The sequence below is a fragment of the Porites lutea genome, chromosome 3 (assembly GCF_958299795.1).
Source record: "Porites lutea chromosome 3, jaPorLute2.1, whole genome shotgun sequence".
NCBI classification, from domain to species: domain Eukaryota; kingdom Metazoa; phylum Cnidaria; class Anthozoa; order Scleractinia; family Poritidae; genus Porites; species Porites lutea.
In genome coordinates, this window is record NC_133203.1 from 17039963 (window position 1) to 17065597 (window position 25635).

Genomic DNA, 25635 nt, shown 5'->3' on the forward strand with positions numbered 1-25635 from the left:
CAAGTCAATATCTTCTATAAAGAAGTATTTAATTCCTACCTTTTGTCATAGACTAAACATGAAAATAGCAGCCTATGTTAAGACTTTATTGGTAGTATGAGTTTTCCTAGGGAATTCTTTGGTCCGTTTAGAAAAATTACCCAACCGAAAGCATAACATCTTAGGGAAAAACATTCATCGATTGCAGTAACTTTGTTTCTTTGTCAGCCATTTTTATTTTGCAAAGGAACCAAGCCTTTAGTAAGTCCTTTCCTCTCATTGGACAATTCATCTCTAAGACAACGAAATAGCTTCCACTAAGGCAAAATGGCTAAGCCATTTTCGAAATGCCATTGTTCCTTTTTTCACTGCATAACCCCTATAATGGAAACACACAATAATGTTATGTTAACAGGGGCATAGCATGGTTTTTCCATTTAGGTACGTAGAAGAAGAAGTAAGAAGTAGTGAAACAATGTATAGAGATTTTGAGGTATGCCTGTGCATATGTGCATATATGGTCACTACACCCCTGATTGAGTTAAGGTTGTGGATAGCAGTTATGTTCTATTTCAACTTATTTGTATTCTCCATTTCCTTTGCTTCCTTTCCCTAGATATTCATGATCTCGAACATTTTAAATTAGGGCACAGGAACTTAGAAATAATCCTAGGCAGAAAATTGTCCTCAGCTGTAATTTTGATCAACAACACATACTGCATGTACATGCAGCATTAAGCAGAGAAGAACTGAAGACCAATTCAATATGTATCCATGTAATTATAACATGTCTAAGAAATGAAGTATGTCATAAAATAAAAAAGTCGTGTTGGACTTCTTGTAATATATGTTCAAATAAAATAAAGTGAGAGAGGAAATTGGACCTAGCTCTGCATCCGATTATGACATACCACATGTAAGTCTCAAACACTCTACACAGCTAGATTATCTCATCCTAATTTTCAATTTGAAAGAGTATTTAAGCTCACATCTTAAAAATAAGCTATTTTACAATTCTAAAGGACGAGAGTAAAAGTACAGAGGGAAACGTGATATGGTGAATAGTCTTACCCATGAGAAATCGGTGAGCTTCATCAGCTGCAACCAAACACAATCTCTTGTTGTAAGCATCATTGCTGAGCATTGCCTAACATCTTTTGGTAGATAAAAATGCCTCGGGTGAGCCATACACAATTTTGCAGTCCCCACGTTCCACCTGTTGATTGGCCTCTGCTTTCCTGTTCGTCCCCATTAAACTTGGCCTTGATTCCCACAGACCTAAGGTACCACACTTGGTCTTGCATAATAGGTCTAGGGAGAAATCACAAGTTGGATCGACTTCACACTTGACAAAGGTCTTACTGTGTTAAAGACAATTAGTGCAGCCTGAAAAATCAATGATTTTCCAGACCCCGTTGATTGACTAATGAACACATCTTGACCTTTAACTTGGTTTTGCAGTGTCTCTCGCTGAGAATCTTTCAAATTTTCAGGTTTAAAGAACTCAAAAATTTGCTTGAAGGCCAAATTCATCTTCTCGACGTTGTCCTCCATTTTGTCAACTCTGTTTTGATGTGATATTTACTAATTCTTAGTCTCTAGGAACGCTAGTCACATCGTGTTTTCTTTTTAACTTTTCGACGATGTTGTTTAATCAGCTTCCCAAAGACGTCATTTCATCTCATTCGAAGAACTATCTCTCTTGTTTGCAAAAAGGGGTACAGGATTTCTGAAGATCCGTCGATTGTGAGAAAGGCTCCCAGCGAAAATTTTGAGTCAATTCGATTGCATGAATGTCTTACCTTCATGCAGTTGAACAATGTCGTCGAAACAGTTATATGGGTTCGCACAGCAAAGACAGAAGTCCATTACCTGAGGGGGTTCTAATGCTCATCTCAGGGGAATAAACGAGACTGACCCCAAATGAAAACTTGGACATTCTGTGTGGTAGCTTTCTGGTAGAAATTAGACTTTGAAGATACGCTATTGAAAGCCACCGCCGGCCGCCATTTTGCTTTTTAGCCGAGGACCCCAAGAAAATGAAAACATACAAATAAACTACTTCGAACACCTTTACAAGCCAAAACATATTTTCAAAGTAGACTTAAGCTGATTTTTTTTAGAGATGATTGTAATATTAAATGTAAGTTGGAAGGTTTTTGGTGGATTTTGGACAGAATTAAGACTCAAAATTTAGCTGTAACGAAAGCTCTGTAGAGAGTTACATTTAAAGTGTTGTTTCTAGAGGTCATTACAAATTAGATCAGAAATTGTGTTTGTTTATCTATATTTATCTGTATTTTTTAAATATTCTTTATGCTTTCCCTTGCCCTTAACTCCTATAAGCAATAGGTACACTGTATGTCAATATATACACTCCGTCCTGAGTTTAGTCTTCAGAACTCAACTTAGTGTTTTAAAATGTTAATATTTTAGCGATACAACTTGTGATATCTAAGCAATTGTTCATTTTCAATTCATTTAGGTGCTGTAAATAAAAATTGGCTTGCACGCATGATTAGAAAAAGGTTAATATTGCGTAATATATGGGTAATAACTGAGTAAACATTATTTTACATCAGCGGTGGAATTTGGCTGCAGCTAGAACCAAACATGCTAATGCATGAAGCTTTAATGTGATTTCTTGATTTTGGGATGCTGCACTTATGAAAGAATTCCAGAACCAACACGCCCACCCCCACAGTACTCAGGGATGTCCTTTTTTATTACACTTGGTCACTGATTAGGTGACGAGGCATTTGACCATTCCATTATTGACTCCTTGAGTCTCAGTCATGTTGCTTTTCTACTGTGACGCGATGGAGCAAGCTATTCGCAAGCGACAAATATAACGCCACTCTCACTATCCGTTCTTACTTTTCCCTCCAGGTTTGATGATATTGCTCTTTTGATGTTAATATGGAACTTTCACTTAGCCAGCGAATGTTCCAAGAGGTCACATTGGGTAGCTCAGTACCATCATCTGGTCCTAATGGTGAAGGTCTAGCGCCAGAATTGATTGACTATCCACATCCCACACTCAAGAGTCACAGATGATATAAGACTTAAGAATGAGGCGCTCAGTCCTAGTGCCCATATAGCCTTGAAAGGATATACTCCTAGGCCCGAAGCATGATTGGGCCCACTCTTGTAGGCTGTTTGATTGCAGTAAGAGAGTCATGATTACTCCCACCGTTTACCCGCACTTGAATAAAAGCGCTTACCCGTCCGTTTAAGCCAGAGGGTGGTCATGTGATGCTCTGCTGTCTCCAAGGTTCTCTTCCGACATCCCTCTTGATGTCTTGCTTCAGGACAAGGATCAAATTCACCCCGCCCCGCTGAAGTTGCATTCTACTACCATAAGTGCCACGAGTGGATTGTTGGCTTGATTACATGGGTATGGGATAAGCACATGATTTAAAGTTTGTTCATTGATTACCTTCAGCACAAATTCCGTCTCGATCTCTTTAAATCATAGGTTATAACTGATCCCATGAATGCACTTGTTTATCAGTCTAACCTCTAGAAACTGCTGGAAAAAGTTCATTTGTCGCTTTCCGCATTGGAATGGTGCAAAAGGCCTTAAAAGGTACCTAGCAATTTCGAGAGTCAGCCACTTGTAACAGAGATTCTTCTCCTCGGATTGCCATGGCAGTTCAATGGAATGAGAAATTTCTCTACATTTAAAACGGCTTTTGTCTCATTTGGTTGGGCGCATTAAGTTACGGCATTAAAGCTGGAAGTTATCTAGAAGGTGGATGGATATACAAGCACATTATTTCGCTGATAATTAAAAAATACCAATTCTATTAGGGCCTGTTTACAAGGAGGGAAGGTAACCCTGATAGAAAGAGGGTCAAACCAGCACTGGCTTATTATTTCTAAGCGACATGTTTACAAAGCATGCAGATAGGGTTTTCCTAGCGCTAGGGTAACCCAGGGTTCGAAAATACGCCCAATTTGCCGTATGTTACGCCAAAATTGTTCAAATGACTCCACTGAGGTTATGGAGGGATTCACTTTGACTCCAGAAATATTCAGTAACAAACATAGTTTTGTCGTTTTCTTTTTCGCAACAAGTACAATTTACGTTAATTGTAAATGTTGTAAACCTCAAATTAAATCATCACAATTAAAGAATTATACTGCACGACAAAACAGGAAGAGGATAAATTATGATCAAAGGCCATCATGGATTTGAGCTTTCCAGGTCAGCGGACCGCCACAGCTACTTTGTGTATCCCTCACAATAGTGTATACATGCCAGGACCACGTGCTGGAAAGTCTGTTTGGCTTTTTTCGTTGTGATACTTGACTCCAAATATTCCAAAATGACTCCAAAATTTGTGAAGCACACGTCACACTGACTCCACTCATCAATAAAACTTGCAAACCCTGCGGTAACCCCAGCAAGAGGGTTACCCTACATGTACCTGCCTTGTGAATGCTCTGCTAAGGGATAACTGAAGACCAGTAACTCATGAAAATTGAATGGGTTAACCAAGTTTTCTTGCTAAATTTTAAAAATCTGAACAATATTATGTATTTTATTTATACAATGATAATACCTGTTTGTTTTTTTCCATACAACGTGTTTAACACGGGAGAATTCAACATTTCCTTCAAATCTTGGACGTTACAAGGAATGTCAGTTTAGTCTTCACATGACGAAACATTTCAGTTGAGCTGGTTGACTCGTTTGACTTGTGTCGGCTTCCTGGGAAATTTTGCTTTTAACCAGAGTTACCTTGAACCCTCTTGCTAGGGTAACCCTAGCACTGGGGTTACCCTCCCTCTTTGATACAATTCTCAACAAGTTTTTGTATCGGAATTTTGTTACTTCCACGCCCATTTTCCGCCTCTGCGTTGTCTGCCAGTACATCCACAGTTCCTTACTTCTTTAACTATAAAGTCTAAGACCCTGAGATTTGATATTAAAGTGTCACTGAAAGAATACACAGCATTAGTAAACCTTCTCTGTCCCTTAATTGTTTCCGGACGTTGTTGGTTGCATCACTACTATGTGCACAATTGCGTTATTGGAAGAATGACATCTTGCCTCACTGCTTATCAAATCCTTAGCACAGATGCCAGAAATCTCAGCAGCAATAGAACTCATGTTAGTGTTCACTTTCAGGTGCAACGAAGTGCTTTTTCTTGCCCTTCATCTGCCCTAATGCTTTAACGTTATGCAATGTCTTCTGTGTTGTACTTGTAGTTTGGTACTATACACAGGTGATTGAGGGTAATCCTGTTCACCTGTTGATATCAAGAAGTAAACAGTCAAATTCTAGATCTGGCAGATAAACACTTGGAAGTGCGAACCCAGGGCTCGAATTTAATTTTTGGATCACCAACCCTTCGGGTTAGTAGACATATTTTTGACTAACCAAATTATAAAGTTTGGTATCCAAGCTCACAACTAAAAAATCTTGACAATCTTGAAATCTCAAACATTGAACAGTTTGTCAATAACCACTAGAACAAATTAAAAGGTAGTCGAAATTGCATGGTGACCTTAAAAAACTTTGACAATTAAGTGCCTAGTTTATTTTCCTCTCGTTTCCCTTGAAGAGACCAGCATGATTTAGGTAGTGAAGAACAGTACATCTTCAGCACATTCTCTAACGACAGTTTGAGTTGAATGATTCAACAAATTGAGTATTCTAAGTATTCCTTGTAAAGTCTGGTCTACGTGCTCTTTGTCCTGATATCCACCAATGTTGAATAGCTCTCTGGGGATCATATACATCAAATGAACAACCATTGACTGTTATCTTTAGCAGCATGTTGAGAATGTATGTGTCAAGACAGGATCTCCAATCATTCTTCACTCTCTTCATTGCTGAAAATCCTCGCTCCACAGTTGCTGTTGCAAGTGGCAGGATGATTATTATTTCCACAAGCATCAAGATGTTGGGAAATTGATCCTTGAAGGCAGTAAACATTCTCTGCCATAAAATAAGGGGATCTAAATGCCTGAAATTGTTTGCAGTTACACAAGCCTTCAGAGCACTCCACTCTCCAGCTACAGCTGCAAAGTAAAAATCATTCCTCTCCAAAGCTGGTCTAAAATGCTGAACCAAGCACTCCACTTCTGCCTCCCCATATGTTGCTAGGTCTTCTACAGATTCTGGCCAAACCCTGGGATCAAAAATCTTCCCAGCTGCAAGAACTGGATCTGAATCCAGGCTTTCAAATCTAGAATTCAAAAACTGGATGATTGTGTTGATAATCCTCTGTTTGTCCCTGATAAAAGCATTCAAGTCATTGGGCATTCTCTTGAGAGTTACACCTTTGTAAATGTTACCATCTCCCACTCCATCAAGAAAATCTTGCAAGTTCTTTCCAGGTCTGGCAATCATTGCTCTAAGCTGCAGTTCTGTAGAGTAAAGACCATCCTTTGCAGCAGATATAACAATGTTATCTCTCTGGAAGAGCAAGCTTAGAGCCTTCAATACTGCCAAAACATCAAGCATTAAGTGAATGAATAGGAGATTTCTAAAATTGCTTAACACATTTCATGTCTTTCTTGCTCTGCCCCTCATTTCTACACTGCTTGTGTTTTCTGAGATTGTGTTTTCCAAGTGAGCATAGATAACACTGAAACTCTTTATCATGACAGTAAGAGCCCTACTGATGTGTGGAAGCCATCGTGTACCCCTAAGGTTGACAGACTTGTTTATTTTCTCATCAAGCACTTGTGCAAGTTCTTTAAGTTCACGTAAAGCTTTGGGTGAATAATGGTAGTGCTTGTACAAGCCTTGGAGCATCTCTTGCACATTATTCAGTTGCTCTTCATGTTTAAGCGCATCTAAAACTGAAAGTTCTAGTCTGTGTGCTATGCAATGCACACCAAGGAGCCAAGGAATTTCCACACGTAGCTTAGCAACAACTCCATTAAGCCTTCCAACATATACACTAGCCCCATCACTTCCAAAGGCAACTGTTTGACTTTTCCAATTTTCCAAGCCAAATTGAACCATACCAGTATTAATAGAAGCAATCACACCATTAGCATCTGCATTTTTGAGTTCCACAACAGCAACATACTTGTTAACAAGCAACCCATTTTCAAGAAACCTTACATAGACAAGTTCGAGATCTTTGTTACTTGTATCTGTCCCACTGTCAGCCATGACCGAAATAAAGCGTTGCTTATTCACCAGCTGTGATTCATCTTCTTTCATAACACCATCTATTGCCTCAATAAAAACACAACAACCTTTGTCATTAATGTAAGTCTCCGCCAATGACAAGCCATTCTTCACGTGAAGTTTGCACAAGTCTTCGAAGTCACTGAACGGTCGCTCATGTTTTGTAATAAAATAAGGGATATTAAATAGCTTCTTCATTTTTTCTTCAGTGTCGCTTGACATTTGTCGCAAAGATTGAACAACGTTTCGTGAACCTCTTTCCTGCTGCTCCCTCTACTGTTTTGCGAAAACACATGCTTCGTGTCTATGATTACTTGCGTGTACTTTTATGTTTCCAATGTGAAAAGCTTGGCTTGCGGTAAAAAAGAACTGTTTTTATCTGCTAGAGACGGAAATTCCCGGGAGGCGGTACAGAACATTTTCTGTTTAGTCTTGTCGAACTGAAGCCATGCAAATGTTTTCTTCCACTCCTGTCGAAATGATCAGCCCTCTTGTTTCCTCTTTTCTTCGTAACGCTTCTGGGAGCTCGAGTCTTCCATATCTTCTGTTGTCTTTGGTTCCTTTTCTTGACATTCTTCTTCTTCACCACAGTTACGTTCAGCTGGAGCCTACCTTTTTCTAACGAATCTATCCAAAGAACTCTGCATAATTCAATGCCAAACTGCCAGGTAACCTCGCAAACAGTAATTTCCAAGCGAAGATGGTGGATCCGATATTGTAGTGTCCAGAACCCCACATTTGACACAAACTCGTCTCCAGGGCCTTAGCGCTCAAAAGGTCTGAAAAGTTCGATTCGATCGCAAAGATGGCGAGAACAAATTGTTGAGACAGAAAACAATCTCGTGCAAGAAAACAATACAAAAATCGTTCCTAAAAATTAACATTTACTTGTAAAAAGGTTATTTCCATAACATAATTTAAATATTTAAGAAAATTTTTACTAACTATGTCGGGTTAGTTGGACACATGTTTAGTAACCAAACGTTGAAAATTACTAACCGTTGGTTAACGGGTTACCGTTAATTTCAAGCCCTGGAACCCTGTGAGGTCTTTGTATTGCTCTGCGGAAAATGGCGCAATGTCATGTCCGTCTTCCAAATCAACAACTTGATCGCCAGCATAGTTTCCAAGAGAAAGATACATCTCATCTTCATCACCTTCTGAACTTACACCTTTAGGAAAGAAGTCTAAGTCTGTCTAAGTCTGTCACCGATTGTTTCCACGCCCAAGGAAGATAGCTGTTTGTCCGACATCATAAGGATAGCCGATTTGTCCACCTGTATCCAAGGAAAAAGCACCAAATGTTATCAAAATGCTATCAAAAGGGCAAAAAAAAGTTGAAATACTCATTAAAAATTAACTGGGAATGGAGCTTTATGTACAGTAGAGAAGTTCCTTGATGGACATGGTAAATTGGATATTGAAAGTTTCAATTGAAAGCTGTGGTGGTCCTTATTTAAAAGTGGGTCCCTTTATTAAAACTGCGAAAAAAAACAGCTAAAAGTAAAATAAATCCATTTTCTATTAACTTGTATCAAGTTAATAAAATGCATTAATAGATATATTTACAAATATATGACGACAAAGAATGAAAAGCCACTGTTTATAACAATACATGCAACATTGTTGCATGTATTTATTTATCTCTAGGTGTTCAGCAATTAAGATTAAAGGTAAAATAAAGTAAATGTAGAGAAAGGGTTAGAGATAGTAAGAACTAATAATAGCCCTTAACCCTTTCACTCCCAAGATCAAAGTAGCGATCCTCATTGGCGAGTCTAATACAATCCATTGTACGTTAGTTTCAATTGGAGAATTTGGTGTTTGATCAACTCAAAATCGTCATTGTCGTAGAGTGCTAAATTCTCGTCATGTGTTTTCTTAACAATGAACTGATATTGTTAGGAGAAGTTAAACTTTAATCACTCTTGGGAGTGAGAGGGTTAGTAAACATTTCTTTCGGAAGCGAGATTGTTGTAATAGGAAAAATAGATGAAAATAAGTAAAACAAAAAAGATAAGAAATAAAATCATAGAACATAAACACATACAGAGATTATTACTACAGCTACATTATCGTAAAGCCTAAAGCAAAATATTTTATGCTAAGAAATATCTCAGTATTGCAAAAAACAAATTGGAAAATTGCTTTCTTGAATAACAGTTTGGAAGGCTTGGTTCTTAAGGGAGGAGGAATGTCACTCCAGAAATACCATCTGATAATGCCGTGGCGGATCCAGACCTTCAGATAAGGGGGGGGAGCCTGGTCATCCAGACCCTGAGATAAGGGGGGCCCGGTCTCAAAAAAATTTTTTTGGCCCTTCGGGCCTCATTTTCCTCTAAAAATAAGGGGGGAGGGTGGGCCCCCCCGGGCCCCTCCCCTGGATCTGCTATGGTAATGGTTGGAGAAAATTTTCGAATGTTAATTGAAAAAGGGAGAGTTTGTAACAGTCTAGCAGAGGCACTATGCATAGTATAATATTGTTGCTAGGATAGAAAAGTTTGGAGAACAAAATTTTGTTAAGTATACGACACAACACTGCCACCAGTAGAAAAAGTTCAATAATCGATTATCATAATATACCCTGGTATATTTGAATGGCTAGTTAGGAACGTTTCAGAGCATCCAATGAAGTACAAAACTAAAGAAATATTGTCTAAAAGATTGTTCAATTCATTGATGTGTTGATTAAAACTTCTGGTATTTAGATGAAGAGCAGACAGGTGTGGCTTAACAACAGAGGACAATTTATTAAGTTCTATCATCTATTGTAACATCCTTCACCAGTCAAACAATGATAAACCTTCGTTTTGCAAGTCCAAACCGTGGGAAACAACAACATGAGCCAACCTTTTGCCACCAGTGAAAGAAAAAAAAACGATATTCAGTCCAAATTGTGTGAAATAAACGAGGTGGACTTTTGTCCCAGAACAAAATAGGCCCCCTTTTTTTTTCTAGGAAAGATCTGCAGGACATAAACAATATTTCCTTCAATGCTCATGAATAACTTTGGCGGAAAGCGTACACAGTCTAACACGTGATGCACGCTAAACCCTCCTCGACCACAACCTTTTGGAGGTGGGGAGGGGGGGGGTTCTGTTGATGAAATGAGGTATTTAAAAATATGCTTGCAGACTCTCCCTCTCTTTAACTATCAGTTTTTGCTCACAAGCTCTTTTGCTTTTCACCTGCTTTTTCGCTTGTTTCCCACTAGCTCCCGCTGACCAAGAGCTTGGCACAGACTATCTCCCTTACAAATCTGCCAACTGTTGTCATACCTTCTCTCATTTCTGTCATTATTGGATGCTTACACAAGAATCGATTCCATGTTCTTACCCTTGATTTATAATACAGCATTCATTTATTTCAATAGTTATGGTACAACTGCACTACATAACTTTATATAAGGGCATGTTGAGGGCACAAATGGAGCGAAGCTCAGGTCCACAAATTTGATAAAAGTAATGACAGGGTCTGTAAAGGTTTTTTGTTTTTCTTTAAGACAAGGGTTTTATTAGTTTTGAAAATTATTGTTCGCCAGGATAATTGGTCGGTCGAAAGTCCATAAAAACCACGAGAAGATAAACAAAACATCAACAATTTAATTTCATCTTGCTTGCTGCAAAAATGTGATGAGCTGGCAGAAAAGCAAAAACCTCGTGCTTGCTAAAACAAAACTGCGCATGCACTTGAAATATGTCACAGGACAACCACTAAAATATTCTCCAGAACATCCTCCCCTTTCTTGATATAAAAATATCAACAAAACTTAGGCAAAATAAATTTGTTCTGAAAGATATGAAATGTTCAAAAGCATTTGTCTCAATAATGTCACTTAAAGTTCAACATTGCTCTAATGGGCAAAGTTTCACAATTGGTCTCCGTAGCACAGTCTTTCCAACTTGAACATCAACAACACGCACTTTGCTGTCTTTTCCAGGGAACACCCTTACAATCCTTCCTAAAGGCCATTTTCCTCTTGGTGTATCCGGGGACATGACAATGACAACGTCTCCTACTTTTAGGTCAACTTGCTCCCTGCGCCACTTTTTCCGTACACTCAGACTGGGAATCCATTCATGCAACCATCTATGCCAAAAATGACGTACAAGTTCCTGGACGCGACGCCATCTCTTTCTTGGATTGAATACTTCAGTGTCAACACTATCGGGTGCAAATCTGCCTCCTAACTGACCATGTAGAAAATGATTAGGAGTCAAAGGGGTCAGGTCAGTTGGGCTGCTTGACTGGTAAGTTAGTGGCCTGGAGTTAATTAACCCTTCTGCTCCTACAACTGCACTTAAAAGTTCCTCATCGGTGATGTCTGCAGAGCTAAGGATGGCATAAATAGCTTTCTTTGCAGCTTTGATCATAACTTCATGTACACCACTGAAGTGTGGGGCAAGAGGGGGGTTAAAATGCCACTTGACTCCATAGCTTGTCGTAGCATCCTGAATCTTCTTGTGGTCCAAGGCTTCCAATTCTTTTAGCTCGTTGCTTCCACCAACGAAATTAGTGCCATTGTCACATACAACGTCTTTGGGCTGGCCACGTCGGGACACCATACGGAAGAATGCATTTAGAAATGAGTCGGTGTCCAGGCTGAAAGCTACTTCGAGATGAACAGCTCGTGTTGCAAGACAGGTGAATAGGCAAAGGTATCTCTTCTGACGCGCCTTTCCTCTTCCTTGCTTAGTAATGAATGGACCACCAAAGTCGACAGAAGTTTGGCTGAAAGCTCGCAACGACATCCGGGTTCTCAGTTCTGGTAACGGAGCCATAATCTGTTTGGCTGGGCTAGCCTTTCTTCTTCTACACTGCATGCATTCTTTCTCCCACTCTTTAATCACCTCTCTTGCTGAAATTATCCAATAGTGGGTTGAAAGTTCTGATAACACTTGATTGGTTCCCCCATGATGGCTCTGCTCATGCTGATGCTTGACTATGAGTCTTGTCACCCAGTGATTGCGCGGGAGTATGATCGGATAACGACTCCCATGGTAAGAATTCTGCATAACGAAGTCGTCCATCACATCGGAGAATTCCATCTTCGTCGATAATAGGTTTCAGGGGCTGCAATTTACTTCCACTTGGCAGTTCTTTTCCAGTTTGTACTGCTCGCACTTCTTCTTTAAATACTTCCTGCTGAGCTTGCCGGATAATTCTTATTCCCGCGGAGGAAACTTCATCAGGTTGTATTGTGTCTTGTCTACGAACCGCAACTGGCGAACGGCAGTTCTCTAGGAAACGGTTTACCCAAGCTGCGATTCTTGAGAGTTTAGTCCAACTTGAGTATCTTTGTGGGTTCAGCCGGTCTTCGTTGGGAAGTGAAAGGAATGATTGTTCTTTTATTTGTTCTTTTGCCTGGCATATTTGCCGGAGTTCAACATCGGCTTCTTTCTCTCTTTCAGTTCTTGTTGGCGGCCACTGGGTGTGGTCGTACTTAAGGAACAACGGTCCTTCCCACCATCTTTCTTCCTCACTGAGAGCTGATACACTAAGGCCTCTTGTTAGCAGATCAGCTGGATTCTGTTTTGTTGGAACATGCCTCCACTGTTCTGGATTCGTCAAGGCTTGGATTTCCCCTACACGATTTGCCACAAATGGTTTGAACTTCCTGCTCTGTCCCCGAATCCAGTACAATACATCCATGCTGTCAGACCAAAAGGTCCACTCTTCTTTCTTAATGCCAAGTGCCTGGCCAACGGCTTGATTCAGCTTGAGTCCTACAACAGCAGCCATTAACTCGAGTCGAGGTATGCTGATAGCTTGCAAAGGTGCAACACGTGATCTGGACGCAGCAAGGCGACAGCTAACAGTTCCATCCTCATAGAGGTATCGAGTGTAAGCAACTGCACCATATGCTTCTTGAGAAGCATCCACAAAGGTGTGTAAGGCTACTTCCTTTACTGCTCTAGTAGTTCTCAAACATCGGGGAATCTGAATGTTGACTAGTGCTGAGAGTTCTTTGAACCACCTCGAAGCCTTCATTGACAGGTTCTCGTTCACCGGCTCGTCCCAGTCCACGCCGCTTGCCCACATCTCTTGGAGTAGAACCTTAGCTCGCACTGTATATGGGGATAACAAGCCAAGAGGGTCAAACAAGGTTGCTATCTTCTTTAGAAAGCTGCGTTTGGAGTGTTCATGCTTCTCGGCGGGCTGATTAACTTGAAATTTAAATACATCTTCCATAGCGCACCACAGGACTCCCAAGGTTTTGACGGGTGGTAGTTCACCTCGATCAAGATCAACTTCTGAGGCACAGTCTGAAGAGGGAATAAACTGCAGCACTTCAGGCACATTTGACAACCACTTTCTAGCATACATTCCGGCAGACTTCCATAACTGTGACAGCTGACTGTACAATTCTACTGCGGTTTTCACATCAGGTACTGAGTCCATGCTATCATCCATGTATGTACTCTTTAACACTGTTTCAGCTGCTAAGGGAAATACAGACTGGTGTTTCCTGGCATGTTCTTGCGCCACGAACTGTGCTTGAAAAGGAGATGAATTCACACCAAATACAACACGGTCAAACTCAAACACATCAGGCTCTCTGTCTGTCTCTAGGTTCCGCCACAAAAAACGGTGATAAGGCTGATTTTCAGGTTTCAACTTGATTTGTAGATACATTTCTTTGATATCGCACATCAAAGCCACAGGGTCACGGCGAAAACGGAGTAGCACTGCAAATAAGTCACTCTGAAGTTTAGGTCCCTGAAGCACAATGTCATTTAAGGACAAGTCATTAAATTTTGCAGAGGCATCAAAGACTATACGGGTCTTGGTTGTTGATTTATCTGACCTCAACACAGGGAAATGGGGTAAGTACCAGACTTGATCAGGCTTAACTTCGTCACGAGAAACTCTATGAATGTATCCTTTGTCTTGATAGGACTCAACCACTGCTTTGTAAGCTTCACCAAGTTCCGGGGACCGCTTCAATTTCTTCTCAGTGCAGTGCAGACGATGCAAAGCCATGCTGAAGTTGTCAGATAATAAAGGTCTGTCTTTTTTCCACGGCATCCCAACTGAGTAGTGACCGTCAGTGAATGTTAAGGACCTTGAAACTGTGTCTCTTGCGAACTTCTCTTCTGGATTGACAATCAGAGTTTCCTTAGGTTCTTCTACGTCCCAGTAGCGGCGAACAAGACTATTCAGCTCTTGTGAATCATTCAGAAAAAAGGTGAAGCTTGTCTGAGTTCCTTCTACCGGCACCTCAGGATTACCAATGCAAGTCCACCCAAGCGGAGTAAGTCTAGCTATGGGTTCTCCAGGCTCTCCTCTCACATCTCTCAATGAGTACAGCAAGTCAGCTTGGTCCACACCAATTAGTAGGTCTACTATAGGTCTGGGTCCCAATTGAGGGAATTTTATGCCCTTTAGGTGCTTCCATTTGTGCTTGTATTTGCTCCAGTCCACCACTTGCATGTTTCCTGTGACTCTTTCAGCTGTATAGGCAGACGCTAGTTTAGACACTTTTCCTTCACAACTGCTGATCATGAATTCTACAACTGTGGTGTCCAAAATTTGCTGGTTATCATTCAGTACATTAACTGTAAGTTCGTGTGGTCTGCCTTCGAGACCCAGTTCAGCCGCAATGTCACTGTTTAAGTACGTCTTACTGCTGGCATCATCAAGTAGAGCGTTCACCTTCAGTCTTCGTTTACCATTGGTCACATAGACAGGAACAGTTCTTAAGGCTACAAACTTTGACAAGGGTACAGTTCCTTTTCTAGTAGTAGCTGTATGGGTTCTCTCACTTGACTCCCCTTCAATGGTGGCATTGGCTCCGACTGCATTTGATCCATCTGCTGCTTCGGCTTTCTCTTCTTTCTTTGGGTCCTCGTGAAGCAAACGATGGTGATGAGAGCGACACCCTTTAATCCCACAGACCCTACTCCTGAGGCATGCTTCTCCTCTGTGGCCGTCACTGAGGCATCTAAAACAGTTTCTGCTCTTTAGCAATGTTCCACCTTTCATTTACTGTCATCCTCTTAAACTTCTCACAGGTCCAAAGGTTGTGGGACTCCTTGCATACTTTACACTTTCTTGAATGTTTCTTCTTAGGGTCAAAATCTTCTTTGGCAAACAGCGCTCTCTCCTTCTTGGATCCACTTAGAACACCTGCTATTGTCTCAGAAGCTGTGGTTAAAAACTCAGACTCTCGATCAATAAATTCCCTTAGTGTCTTTACACCCTCGGTTCTATGATTGTCACAGACCCACTGCTTGTACTTGGCCAGAAGATTCTTGTTAAACTTGCGTTGCAGTGAGATGTAAAGAGAGCCACTACCAAGCTCTGCTTCCTGATTAGCATCTGTAAGGTTCACTACTACTGCATCCAGTAGCTCAGGAAAAAGCTCAAGATCCTTTTCATTCCCCTCTCTTATCTGCTTAAAGGCATCCAGTTCTTCAAGTCGTAATGTAAGTGCCCTGCGTTTTCCGCCATACTTCCGTTCGAGTCGAGACTTGGCTGCTTCATAGGCTGCCGCAGAGTATCCCAGATTTTCAATAACTTTAAGGGCTTCTCCTTGCAAGCACTCATGCAACCGTAACAATTTGTATTGTGGTGAGGCTATTGCCTGGTCAACGCATGAATAGAAGGCTGCTTTCCAAGCTTCATAATTTTTCTTGTTGCCTGCAAATCTGGGAATACTCACTCGTTTCAGAGCTGCCATGGAGTCGATACTGATCTGGTCATAACTAGAACTAAATGGCTGACCAGCAATAGGCGTCGAAAACTGTACTTGGCTACCACATGACGAAGGCTGGAAAGGAGTATAACCTTGGGCTGCCGGTGCATGTAACTGATTCGAAGAAAACGCTGAAGGACGTATTTTAGAAGACCCAACAAGTGTGGTCTGGGTTGAGTTCACACGGGAATTCAATGGCGGCTGCTGAAGGGGTTGGTCCCCCACTGGAGGCAAACAAGACATTGACGACTGGGAAGCAATTGGAGTCGATAAATGAACAAAACTACTCGAGGGATAAAAAACAGCTGCTCCACTAAAGTTAACAGAGGTTGATGTGTTTAAATCTGCGACGGATGAAGTACATTGCTGGAACGGTGTTGTCAACTGAATTCTCGGATCACTATTTTGTTCCTGTTCTTCTGATCTCTTCACACTAGCATTTACATTGTCCTGAACTCTAGCTGACTCACCTCCCTGAAATGGTTCCTTTCGTTGCTGTTCTGTAGACAACGATTGCTGCTCAAGTTGTTTCTTGCGTTTGGCGAACGTTTTCTCCAGGTCATGTAACACTTTCGTGATCTCTTGTTCTCGCATTTTAATTTCTTGTTCCAGTCGTTCGGATTGTTCTTTAATGGGAGACTGTCCCGTCGGTGTTGTTCTGGAAACGCTCAAGGCACCGCTCTGACTGGGGCTGCTATTCAAACATCCTCTAACAATCCGTTCGATCTCGTTGAAATCTTCCTCCACAGCTTCTAGTTCAAGCGCTACGGCGGTAAGTCTCGATGAGTCGCCAACAGTCTCATAATGTGCTTCTAAACTCTCGACTGCACGAACTACATCCTCAAAAGCGGCAGAAAGAAGATCCAAACGTTCCATCACCTGCATTTTCGAATACATTCCTCCCTCTAAAGTCATCATCAATTTCGTTTTGGTTCTTGTATAGGCGCCTTTGTACTTCGCTTTGTCCTTTCTCAATCGTTCGGCCATCTCGTGTTCGTTCAGTGTTCGGTTACAAACCCTGGTAAATTACGTCAAATCCACTTAAAAAAGAACCTCGCTCTGCTACCAGATGTTCGCCAGGATAATTGGTCGGTCGAAAGTCCATAAAAACCACGAGAAGATAAACAAAACATCAACAATTTAATTTCATCTTGCTTGCTGCAAAAATGTGATGAGCTGGCAGAAAAGCAAAAACCTCGTGCTCGCTAAAACAAAACTGCGCATGCACTTGAAATATGTCACAGGACAACCACTAAAATATTATCCAGAACAATTATAATGTAAAGATATCGCCTAAAGAAACAAAATTGGTTGTTAAAATTCTGGCATTACCTCGGTTTAAGAACCTGTCAAACTCACGAGTGATGTAAAACCAAAAAAAAAACACAATAAAGGACTGAGAGTCAGCACAATAGAGCCAAGGAAAAGAATAGCCATAAAACGAAGAAAAACTTCACAGGTTTTTACACCCAGATAAAGCCAAAATTCTAGAACACGCTTTACTATTCTTTAAATGTTCAAGGAACGGGCCCTTAAATGTCATTCCATATGTGCCCTACATTTGCCAGTACAGTTGTATCGTGACAAATAATGAGCCAGGATCTCTGTGCTGTTTTTTGTTTCGTGACATGCTGATGATCAGAAAATGTCATATTAATTTCTTGATTAATGTACGAGGTTATAAGGCCTTCCGAAAACCATTATATCACAGCCAGTGTTAGCCAATGCAAGGTAGTGAAGGTAGACAAGCAATGTTGTTTGTATTACTCACAGCTCTGTAAATAGTTTTAAACTCTCTGGAGACCGGGAGACCTCATACCGGCGTTTGTTTGTCATGTTGCCCAGAATATGACAGTTAGTCTCCTTTTAAACACTTTGTTCATTACAAAGGCAAACCTCAGCAAAAGGGACTAAACTGCTTTGACAGTCTACACAGTCTTAAGTCTAAACATACCGACATGACACAAAAATATATAAACTGCACATACCTTTTTCGTCTTGAACCTTACAACGATATCAGAGTTTATTCCAGTTTTCATTAAGAAATCAGCGACCTGGAAGATTTATTTAAGTCTTTAACTTCGTATAGCTGCTTGTTAAGCATTTAATTATTTCTCTTGACAAGGACGTATCTCTTTGCATGAGTCTTCTTTGACCTGACTGTCGGCCATCTTGGTTGAAACTTCGTGGTACTTAAGACGAGCAGAGACTGGGGCAAAGTTAAAAACAAACTCCGATTTTCAAAAAAAACAAATTCCGATTTTCAAAAAGCAGATTCCGATTTTTAAAAAAACAAACGCCGATTTTTGAAAAACAAACTCCGATCTTCAACAAACAAACTCCGATTTTCAACAAACAAACTCCCATTAAGCATTAACATCAATGTCCCTTAAGGGCTTCCGTACTTTTCATATTAACAACATAGTCAAAGTGGCATTCTACCACCTTAGAACTATAGCTAAGATTCGTAAGTATATCAATGTGTCTTGAAATGTCAACAGGATTTAATCATTTATCACAAACAAACGTAATGTACAGAGTCCGCCATTTGGCAAGAGCACATGGTAAGAGCCTACAAGTCCTAATGCACATGTCGCTAGCGTTACTAAGCAACCATGCAATATCAAGACATCTCCCCTTTTTTTAAAAAAAAAAATACAACAAAATGAACTGGATGAGTACGATGCTTGAGCATGTTCTGAAATCTAATCAAGGAGAGTCCTAGGCATAAGTTGACCTATGGGAAAAACAATAACGACTGTCCAATAGTTAACAAAATCAACATGTCCTCTCTATAACGAATAGGTTTCCTAACAAGTCTACCACTTGAGGTTCTCTGTTCTGGAATCACGTTCGCTTTCATCAGGACTGGCATTGCTGCTTCCGGGAACGTTGGTATCCTCCACTTGGATGACCTTGGGAGTAGGCTCACTGTTGATATCCGGAATTTGGGAGTTGTCCCCTGCTGTGTCATAACGAGTGGGTGTAGGGACCTTTCTAAGATGTCTACGATTCCTTCGCAGTCTTCTACCACCTGTGTTTATGATGTATGACCTGAGACTTTGGTCTTCACTAACGACCTTTGCTTCTGTGGTCCACTGCTTCTCATTATCCAGCTTGGTTTTGACCTAGTCTCCAGGCTGTAGCTTTGGTAATTCTCTCGAGCCATTCCTTTTGTCAAAGGACTCCTTGTAGCCCCGTTTGGCTTTGATATCAGCTCTTTCGACTGCTGAATGGTTTGGAAGCTTTGGCTCTAAAACTTTGGTCAGTGTTGGAAGTGTAGTACGTATCAGCCTTCCCATGATCAGCTCTGATGGTGTCTTTCCAGTTGCTGGGATTGGGGTCGCCCTATAGGCCATAAGAGCAAGGAGTGGATCCTCCTGTTTCAGAATCCGCTTAGCGATTCGCACGCCACTTTATGCAGAACCATTTGCCTGGGGATGATGCGGGCTTGATGTGGTGTGCTTGAATCCATACTTTGCTTTGAACTCCTCAAACTGTAGTGACTTGAACTTGACTTGACTTGTAAACTGCCCAGCATACTGCAACTTGCCTCCTGGACTGAAAAGAGCCATCTTCGCTGGATGTAACTTGGGCTGATTTGGCAAACTATCAAAAGTAGACTTTGAAATGGCAGTAATATCAGCACCAGTATCAATTTTGAACACCAGAGGTTTACCACTGACCTTAAGCTGGACCTTCCATTGGTCATCCTGATCTAAATCACTTGACAACGCACCTAAGAACCAACGACCAGCACTGCCATCATTTGAAGCACTACCATCACCACTACTATTCACCTCACTCACCGATTTGGACCAACAAACATCTGCAAAGTGACCCACTTTTTGACATTTCAAACATCGTTTATCTTTTGCTAGACAGTGTTCAGGCTTTGAGTGATGGAGACCGCATCTGCCACACTTCTTCTGACCTTGCTTTTGAGATGGATCCTCTTTCTTTCCTTTTCCCTTTTTCCAACATGGATTAGTCGGTTTCTTCTTACTGTGCACCTCTTCAACATCCTTCGAAGCGAGGGAATTCTGATCAGTAACCTGATACTTGACCATTTCTGACTGGCGAGCTATTTGAATCGCGACTTCCAGCGTTAAATCCGACTTTAACTGTAATTTCTGCGACACACCTTTATCAAGAATTCCAATGACAATTCTGTCCCATATTTGCTGATCACGGCTGTCCCCAAAATTACAGTGTTCAACTAACTCGTAAAGACTTTATACGAACTATTCGACTGTCTCTCCTTGCTTTTGGATCCTTTGGTGAAAATGTGCCTGCTCGTGAATTATGTTCCGTTTCGGCACGAAATGTTCATCAAACTTCGTCAAAATCACATCGAATTTTGCATCATCTCCATCAGCCAAGGTAAAAGACTTATACACTTGTTCTGCTTCTGTTCCCATTGTGTAAATGAGAGCACTGACTTACACCGCTCCTTCCTCTTTGTGAAGTTTTGTCGCGAGTCGAAATCGCAGGAAATTCTGCTTCTAATCTGGCCAGTTGAACGGTTTGGAAAAATCAAATTTCTCTGGAGGGCTTAACTTCAGCATTTTACTTGTTTAACCACTGCCACCATGTCTTGAAATCTCAACAGGATTTAGTCATTTATAACAAACGTGATGTACAGAGTCCGCCATTTGGCAAGAGCACATGGTAAGAGCCTGCAAGTCCTAATGCGCATGTCGCTAGCGTTACTAAGCAACCATGCAATATCGAGACACAATGTCACAACAGCTGCAGTTCTTGTGCACGCATTCATAAATTCAAAGGTGGATTTCTGCAACTCGCTTTTACATGGTCTTCCCAAGTACGAAATTAACAAACTGCAAAGAGTCCAAAACGCTGCAGCGCGTGTGATTGCCTGCCTAAGTTAGTTTGATCACATAAGTGATACTCTAAAGTAGTTGCACTGGCTACCAGTGGAGCAAAGAATAATCTTTAAGATTAATCTTATTTGTTTTAAGATACTTAACAATTTAGCTCCTGATTATTTGGTTGACCTAATCCATGTTTATGAACCTGCGAGGTACCTTCGATCATCTTCAGACAAGTGATGTCTTGTTATTAAACCCTATAACTTAAAGACATACGGTTTCAGGGCTTTTTCAGTCATCGCCGCTGTACTCTGGAACAATTTGCCTATTGACATTAGATCTATCAATGATGTAAATAAGTTTAAATCTAAATTGAAGACCTTTCTTTTTAAGTGAGTTTACGAACTGTCTTAGGTTTTTTATTTTGTATTTTTGTGACTATGTATATATATATATATATAATTATACTCCAAGAGCTAGGTTATTTGAACATTTACTTGTGAAGCAATCATCAGGCAACTGCCAGAAATAATGGTTACAATCACAGAAATTTGAAATACAGAACAATGGATACGTACGTGACGTCTAGGCATGTCATTACATCGTTACATTTTTTAACAGGAATTTCCTAACATGTCTACAACACGATGACAGCTCATTTCTTTTGTTTAGACTTGCCAATTCCGGTTTACAAATGATAAAATACTTTTCCCACAAACACAAATTGGATCTCTTAGTTACATTGGAGTAAGAACTAGCTTGTTTTATCTTGCGCCATTTGATGTTATACTTAGCGTTTTAATTTTTGAGACTCCATATGTATTTACTAAGTTCGGTAGCATGTTTGTAATGCTCGTTTCGGAATGAGCTTACAAAGTTTCTATAATGCAATTTGAACGCAGTGTCACAGAGTCCAATGTATGTTTCCTTTGCAGTTTCTGTGGTGACCTCGGCCTGATAGATGACGCTTTCCACGTTACAGTTTCCATCCATGAGACACTCGTTAGGTTTCCTACAATTGCAGCTTTTCTTAGTTCGATTATTAGTGCATGTGGATTTGCTAATTACGGCTTTGTTATGGTTGAGCACTCTAGCACTTTAAAGTAGATGAGGATTTCTTTCCACTTTTTTGGTTATGTATATATTTATATCATGATTTTAGGATTTTTAATTTTTATTCAGACCTTTTTGAAGCATTGTAAAGCGCTTAGCACTGAAAAGTATAAGTGCTATATAAATATTTTATTATTATTATTATTATTAAAAAAACCGAAACTATGACTTCAGCGAGGGAGACAAACCATCTAGCATGAAGCCATTTTTGACCATGAGGAATTGTTTCGTGGGATCGAGGCTCGAGCCTTGTTTGGACTTTGAATGACTTGATTTTGGTGCAAAAGTCAGGGGAATAAGCTATTATGTCTTATGGAGGTTTGCGAAGTGTAATTCACAATCAATCATTTAATGCAGAAAGTTAGGGTAGACAGTACTCACATGTCAACTAAGACTGTTCAACTACTTCTCTGTAGAGAAGGTTACAACTATTCACATGCATGTCAAAAGGGCCCGTTAACTGAAACAGACCTTGTTAAACAGTTACAATTTGCTTGAAAGGTAAAAAGAGAGCAATCGACAAACGTTTGGAAGACATTTCTTCTTTCTTGGATATTGTGAATTTTGTTCTTAAGTATAGCCCTGTTGACCAAGCTTGGGCACCAAGTGGGCGTAGTTGGAGAAAACAACAAGAAGGCTTAGCCTTTAGTTGCACAAGCAAAGGTTTCCTTTGTGGCATTGGTGCAAAGGTTGGCAACTTTATGGTTGCCCTTAGCTATGGTAAGACCTTAAACCGACAATATTTGAAATGGTTCATAGACCGGGAATTCGTGCATATAATCATGAGATTGTGAAAAAGGGGGACCAAAACTATTTATGCAAGACAATGATCCCAGTCAAAACTCGGCGTTAGCTCGCACTGTTTAGAGGCGATTGGGAGCAAGGTTAGTGCCCCTTCCTCCGAGAAGTGGTGACTTTCATTTTGTTGAGAATATTTTCCACATTGTAAAGATGGCATATACACAAGAGACATTTCAGGAGTTTTCACTGTCATAATCTTCATACTGCTTTAATTTACAAGACAGTTGAAAGTATAACGAACAGAATAGAATTATTGATTAAAACTACAGAAGTGTACAACGTATTAAAAAATATATTTTCAATTAGGACAGGCAACACGCTCTGCCACATGATAATGCAACATGGATAGTATAACATCAGCACATATCACATGCCTTGAAAGTTTGTTAGTTACATTCACAAGCAAAAGCCTTTGTTTCTGTGATTATTCATCCAAAAAATGAAAGAACACTTTCTTTGACTTAGAAAGAAAACAGGAGCTCAAACTGAAAAAAAAAAACTGCTTTCTTCGTTATGGAATGGTTAACCACATGTTGCCAATCAGTAAGCAATGTAATGTTATAACTCATAAATGTGGATGTTTTCTATTATGGTTAACCCTTTGAACTCCTTATTTACACCACAAATAAGCAATCTTTCTTGCCAAGAAAAAGCCGTGCGAAGCACTTTCCTCATGGAGGACTCTGATTTTGCTTTTCTTGTGGCATTTGCGCATAAAAGTGCATGGCCATCATCACTGGCTCCTCATCAATAGTGCAATTTTTTCACAAACATAACGTTTTTTTCCAGTGGCAAAGATTGGCGTGTCTTTCTCAAAGACAGTGTCTTTTGCATATTGGGATTTTGGGGCTGGTAAACAAACTGTCCCTCCAACATTAATAGAAAATCACGCCACTAAAAGATTGGAGAGCATCTAAAATCATTTTAAAAAATGCATTCAGCCTGTTCTGCGCCAACCCACGCAAAACGTGTGAATGCTAGGTTTGATAAGGTGTAAAAAAGCAATAATGAGGAAAAATGTCTTTGTGCGGTTAGCTGGGCCTACAATCCAAAGATTCCGTTATTTTGCTGTATCCTTTCTGTCATAATTCATGAACACAATGCCTGAAGTAGTTTATGTCCACTCCATTACTCTGGAGTATTTCTTTTGTTAAAATTAACCATCTTCCAGAACCATTATTGTACACATGCTCTGTCTCTTGCTTCCTTTAACAGCTGAATTCTGCTTTTCCTCTGCTTTTCTAAGTTATCTTTGGAGTTTTCCAGCTCCCAGGTAGTAACCAGCCGGGCTGCTACAACTTTGGCAACTTTACAATATACTTGGCGATGTCAGTTTTCCCCTCTTGGTTTTACTCTCTTGCGAGTGCTAGCAGTTCTGTTCGAGACTTAATGTTTTTAGCTAGAGTAATTTATGATAATTCATACGAGGCTGTACGTTTCTTCCTCTTTTTGCTTTCTTCTTGTTACCTCTTTTTCAGTCCTTTTCCTTTGGTAAAAGAGGTCATGGTGCTTCTTGGAGCAGTAGCGCTTGTGAGGTCAGGATGCCTGCCACTCTGAATATATTCTTGGTCTTCTTTCATAACGTACTTCCATGGGCTGAAATAGTTTTCGTGCATGGATGAGAAATGTACGGAAATACCAGACCTCTCTAACAGGTATTGTTTGCTGGGAACTTGTCGAGCTTCATTGCCATGTGAAAAAAGTACACCCGATTTCATGTGCTGCTCCAGGCAGCAACACCTCTGTAAAACGTCAGCAGGCTTCTCCACAAAGGACTCAACATCAGCCACTGCAAACAAAGACCTTGTTTGCACTTTTTATCAACCATGTTATAGGTTATCAAGTAAAATTTGTCGTATGTTATGGTCGTTCATTCCAAATGCGTCTAAATCATACACAGCTTGGGTTGTCTCTCTTTCTGAATTCGTAGAATCACACTTATCGTTAGTTAGTTTCTCTGTTGTTGTACCTGACCTTAAGAATACTTTTGATAAGATAGCGTCCTCTGCAGTGGCAGTGTTCACAACACAACTTATCTTTCACATCGTATGAGGGATGTGCTCAGGAATATGAAAATGAGTAAAGACATACACTTCATACATTTTATTCTAGATAAACTAGAAGGATCCTGGCAAATGCAGACATAACAATCTTTTTTGGGCACAGCTAGGACACTAGACACCTAATTGGGTGCTCAGTAACAGGTGCAATTATCTGGTTAGTCATTATCTTGTCAAGCTCTGTCTTCATTGCTTCCTTCTTAGGCAGAGGGACTCCATGTGGGAGATGAACCATGGAATGCATTTCTTTATCCAGCTGAATACTGTATTCTCCAGGTAGAAAACCAACACCTTGAAATACATAAGCAAAGGGACTAAGAACAGGATCCGAAGAAACATTCTCTGAAGCAGCATTGGCATTTACTTTCTCAGACTTACCACTGCGACATTTGACTGCAAAATGACCAACTTTGCCATGGTTTTTGCATTTCTGTCTGATGGCTGAACATAGCTCTTTTTGAGCACATGTTCACCACCACAAAATATTCGATTAAATCGATTTCCAATTCATGAGATGGATTGTCTCATTGAAGGGTTTCATACATGTCCATTTCCTTCTTTCCAACAATGTTTAATAGAGAGGCAACGCAAACTTCTTCCAACCTTTTATGAATGCCCACAGCTAAATCATAAATCTTCCATTGTTGAGGAAACAGTTTCCAATTCTCTCCTTGTGCAAACAGATTAATTCAGCAGCGAGGGAATTTTGGTGGTTGTTGTACTGACAGTGGCCATGTATGGGATTATGAATGAAGGCAGACAAAAGCCTTTACCTCCAACTCGGAACTGACAAGGCGTTGAAACTGTCAGAAATTGTGGCAACAACAGTAAACTCAATGTCTCAGTTGAGATCCCTCTTACAACACCATGTGATGATAGCTGAGAGACAACAAGCTGGTTAAAACAGGAACAATCTTTAATCGGTATGCCTCCAAGCACGAACTTCTACCACAAGGTCTCTGTTACATAAGAATAGGTCACGTGATGCATGCAAG

The 25635-nt window shown here is 40.4% G+C and overlaps 4 protein-coding genes across 4 annotated transcripts; all 4 read right to left on the reverse strand.

Annotated features, from left to right (window-relative positions):
• Positions 1 to 5513: 5513 nt before the first annotated feature.
• Positions 5514 to 7358, reverse strand: LOC140931700 (zinc finger protein 862-like). The gene is made up of 2 exons (XM_073381465.1): positions 6521 to 7358; positions 5514 to 6439 (listed from the first exon to the last, which is right to left on the reverse strand). The coding sequence occupies exons 1-2, from the start codon at positions 7356 to 7358 to the stop codon at positions 5646 to 5648; spliced, it is 1632 nt and encodes a 543-aa protein (XP_073237566.1). The 3' UTR covers positions 5514 to 5645.
• Positions 7359 to 10978: 3620 nt separating this feature from the next.
• Positions 10979 to 11917, reverse strand: LOC140931701 (uncharacterized). The gene has a single exon (XM_073381466.1). It carries the CDS (start codon positions 11915 to 11917, stop codon positions 10979 to 10981), a length of 939 nt encoding a protein of 312 aa, XP_073237567.1.
• Positions 11918 to 12062: 145 nt separating this feature from the next.
• LOC140931702 (uncharacterized) lies at positions 12063 to 14733 on the reverse strand. Its single transcript, XM_073381467.1, has one exon. It carries the CDS (start codon positions 14640 to 14642, stop codon positions 12063 to 12065), a length of 2580 nt encoding a protein of 859 aa, XP_073237568.1. The 5' UTR covers positions 14643 to 14733.
• A 4517-nt stretch (positions 14734 to 19250) lies between these two features.
• LOC140931703 (uncharacterized) lies at positions 19251 to 20255 on the reverse strand. The gene is made up of 2 exons (XM_073381468.1): positions 20173 to 20255; positions 19251 to 20028 (listed from the first exon to the last, which is right to left on the reverse strand). Exons 1-2 carry the CDS (start codon positions 20253 to 20255, stop codon positions 19251 to 19253), a joined length of 861 nt encoding a protein of 286 aa, XP_073237569.1.
• Between the last annotated feature and the right edge of the window lie 5380 nt (positions 20256 to 25635).

Bases quoted from the DNA above. Each gene is read 5' to 3' on its own strand.
- LOC140931703 (XM_073381468.1), bottom strand. From the start codon at position 20,255: ATGGGAACAGAAGCAGAACAAGTGTATAAGTCTTTTACCTTGGCTGAT. The intron at 20,029-20,172 runs GTTTGATGAACA...TTTTGGGGACAG, and splicing joins TTCGATGTGATTTTGACGAA to CCGTGATCAGCAAATATGGG.
- LOC140931702 (XM_073381467.1), bottom strand. From the start codon at position 14,642: ATGATCAGCAGTTGTGAAGGAAAAGTGTCTAAACTAGCGTCTGCCTAT.
- LOC140931701 (XM_073381466.1), bottom strand. From the start codon at position 11,917: ATGGCTCCGTTACCAGAACTGAGAACCCGGATGTCGTTGCGAGCTTTC.
- LOC140931700 (XM_073381465.1), bottom strand. From the start codon at position 7,358: ATGTCAAGCGACACTGAAGAAAAAATGAAGAAGCTATTTAATATCCCT. The intron at 6,440-6,520 runs GCAGAGCAAGAA...ATGTTTTGGCAG, and splicing joins AAGCAGTGTAGAAATGAGGG to TATTGAAGGCTCTAAGCTTG.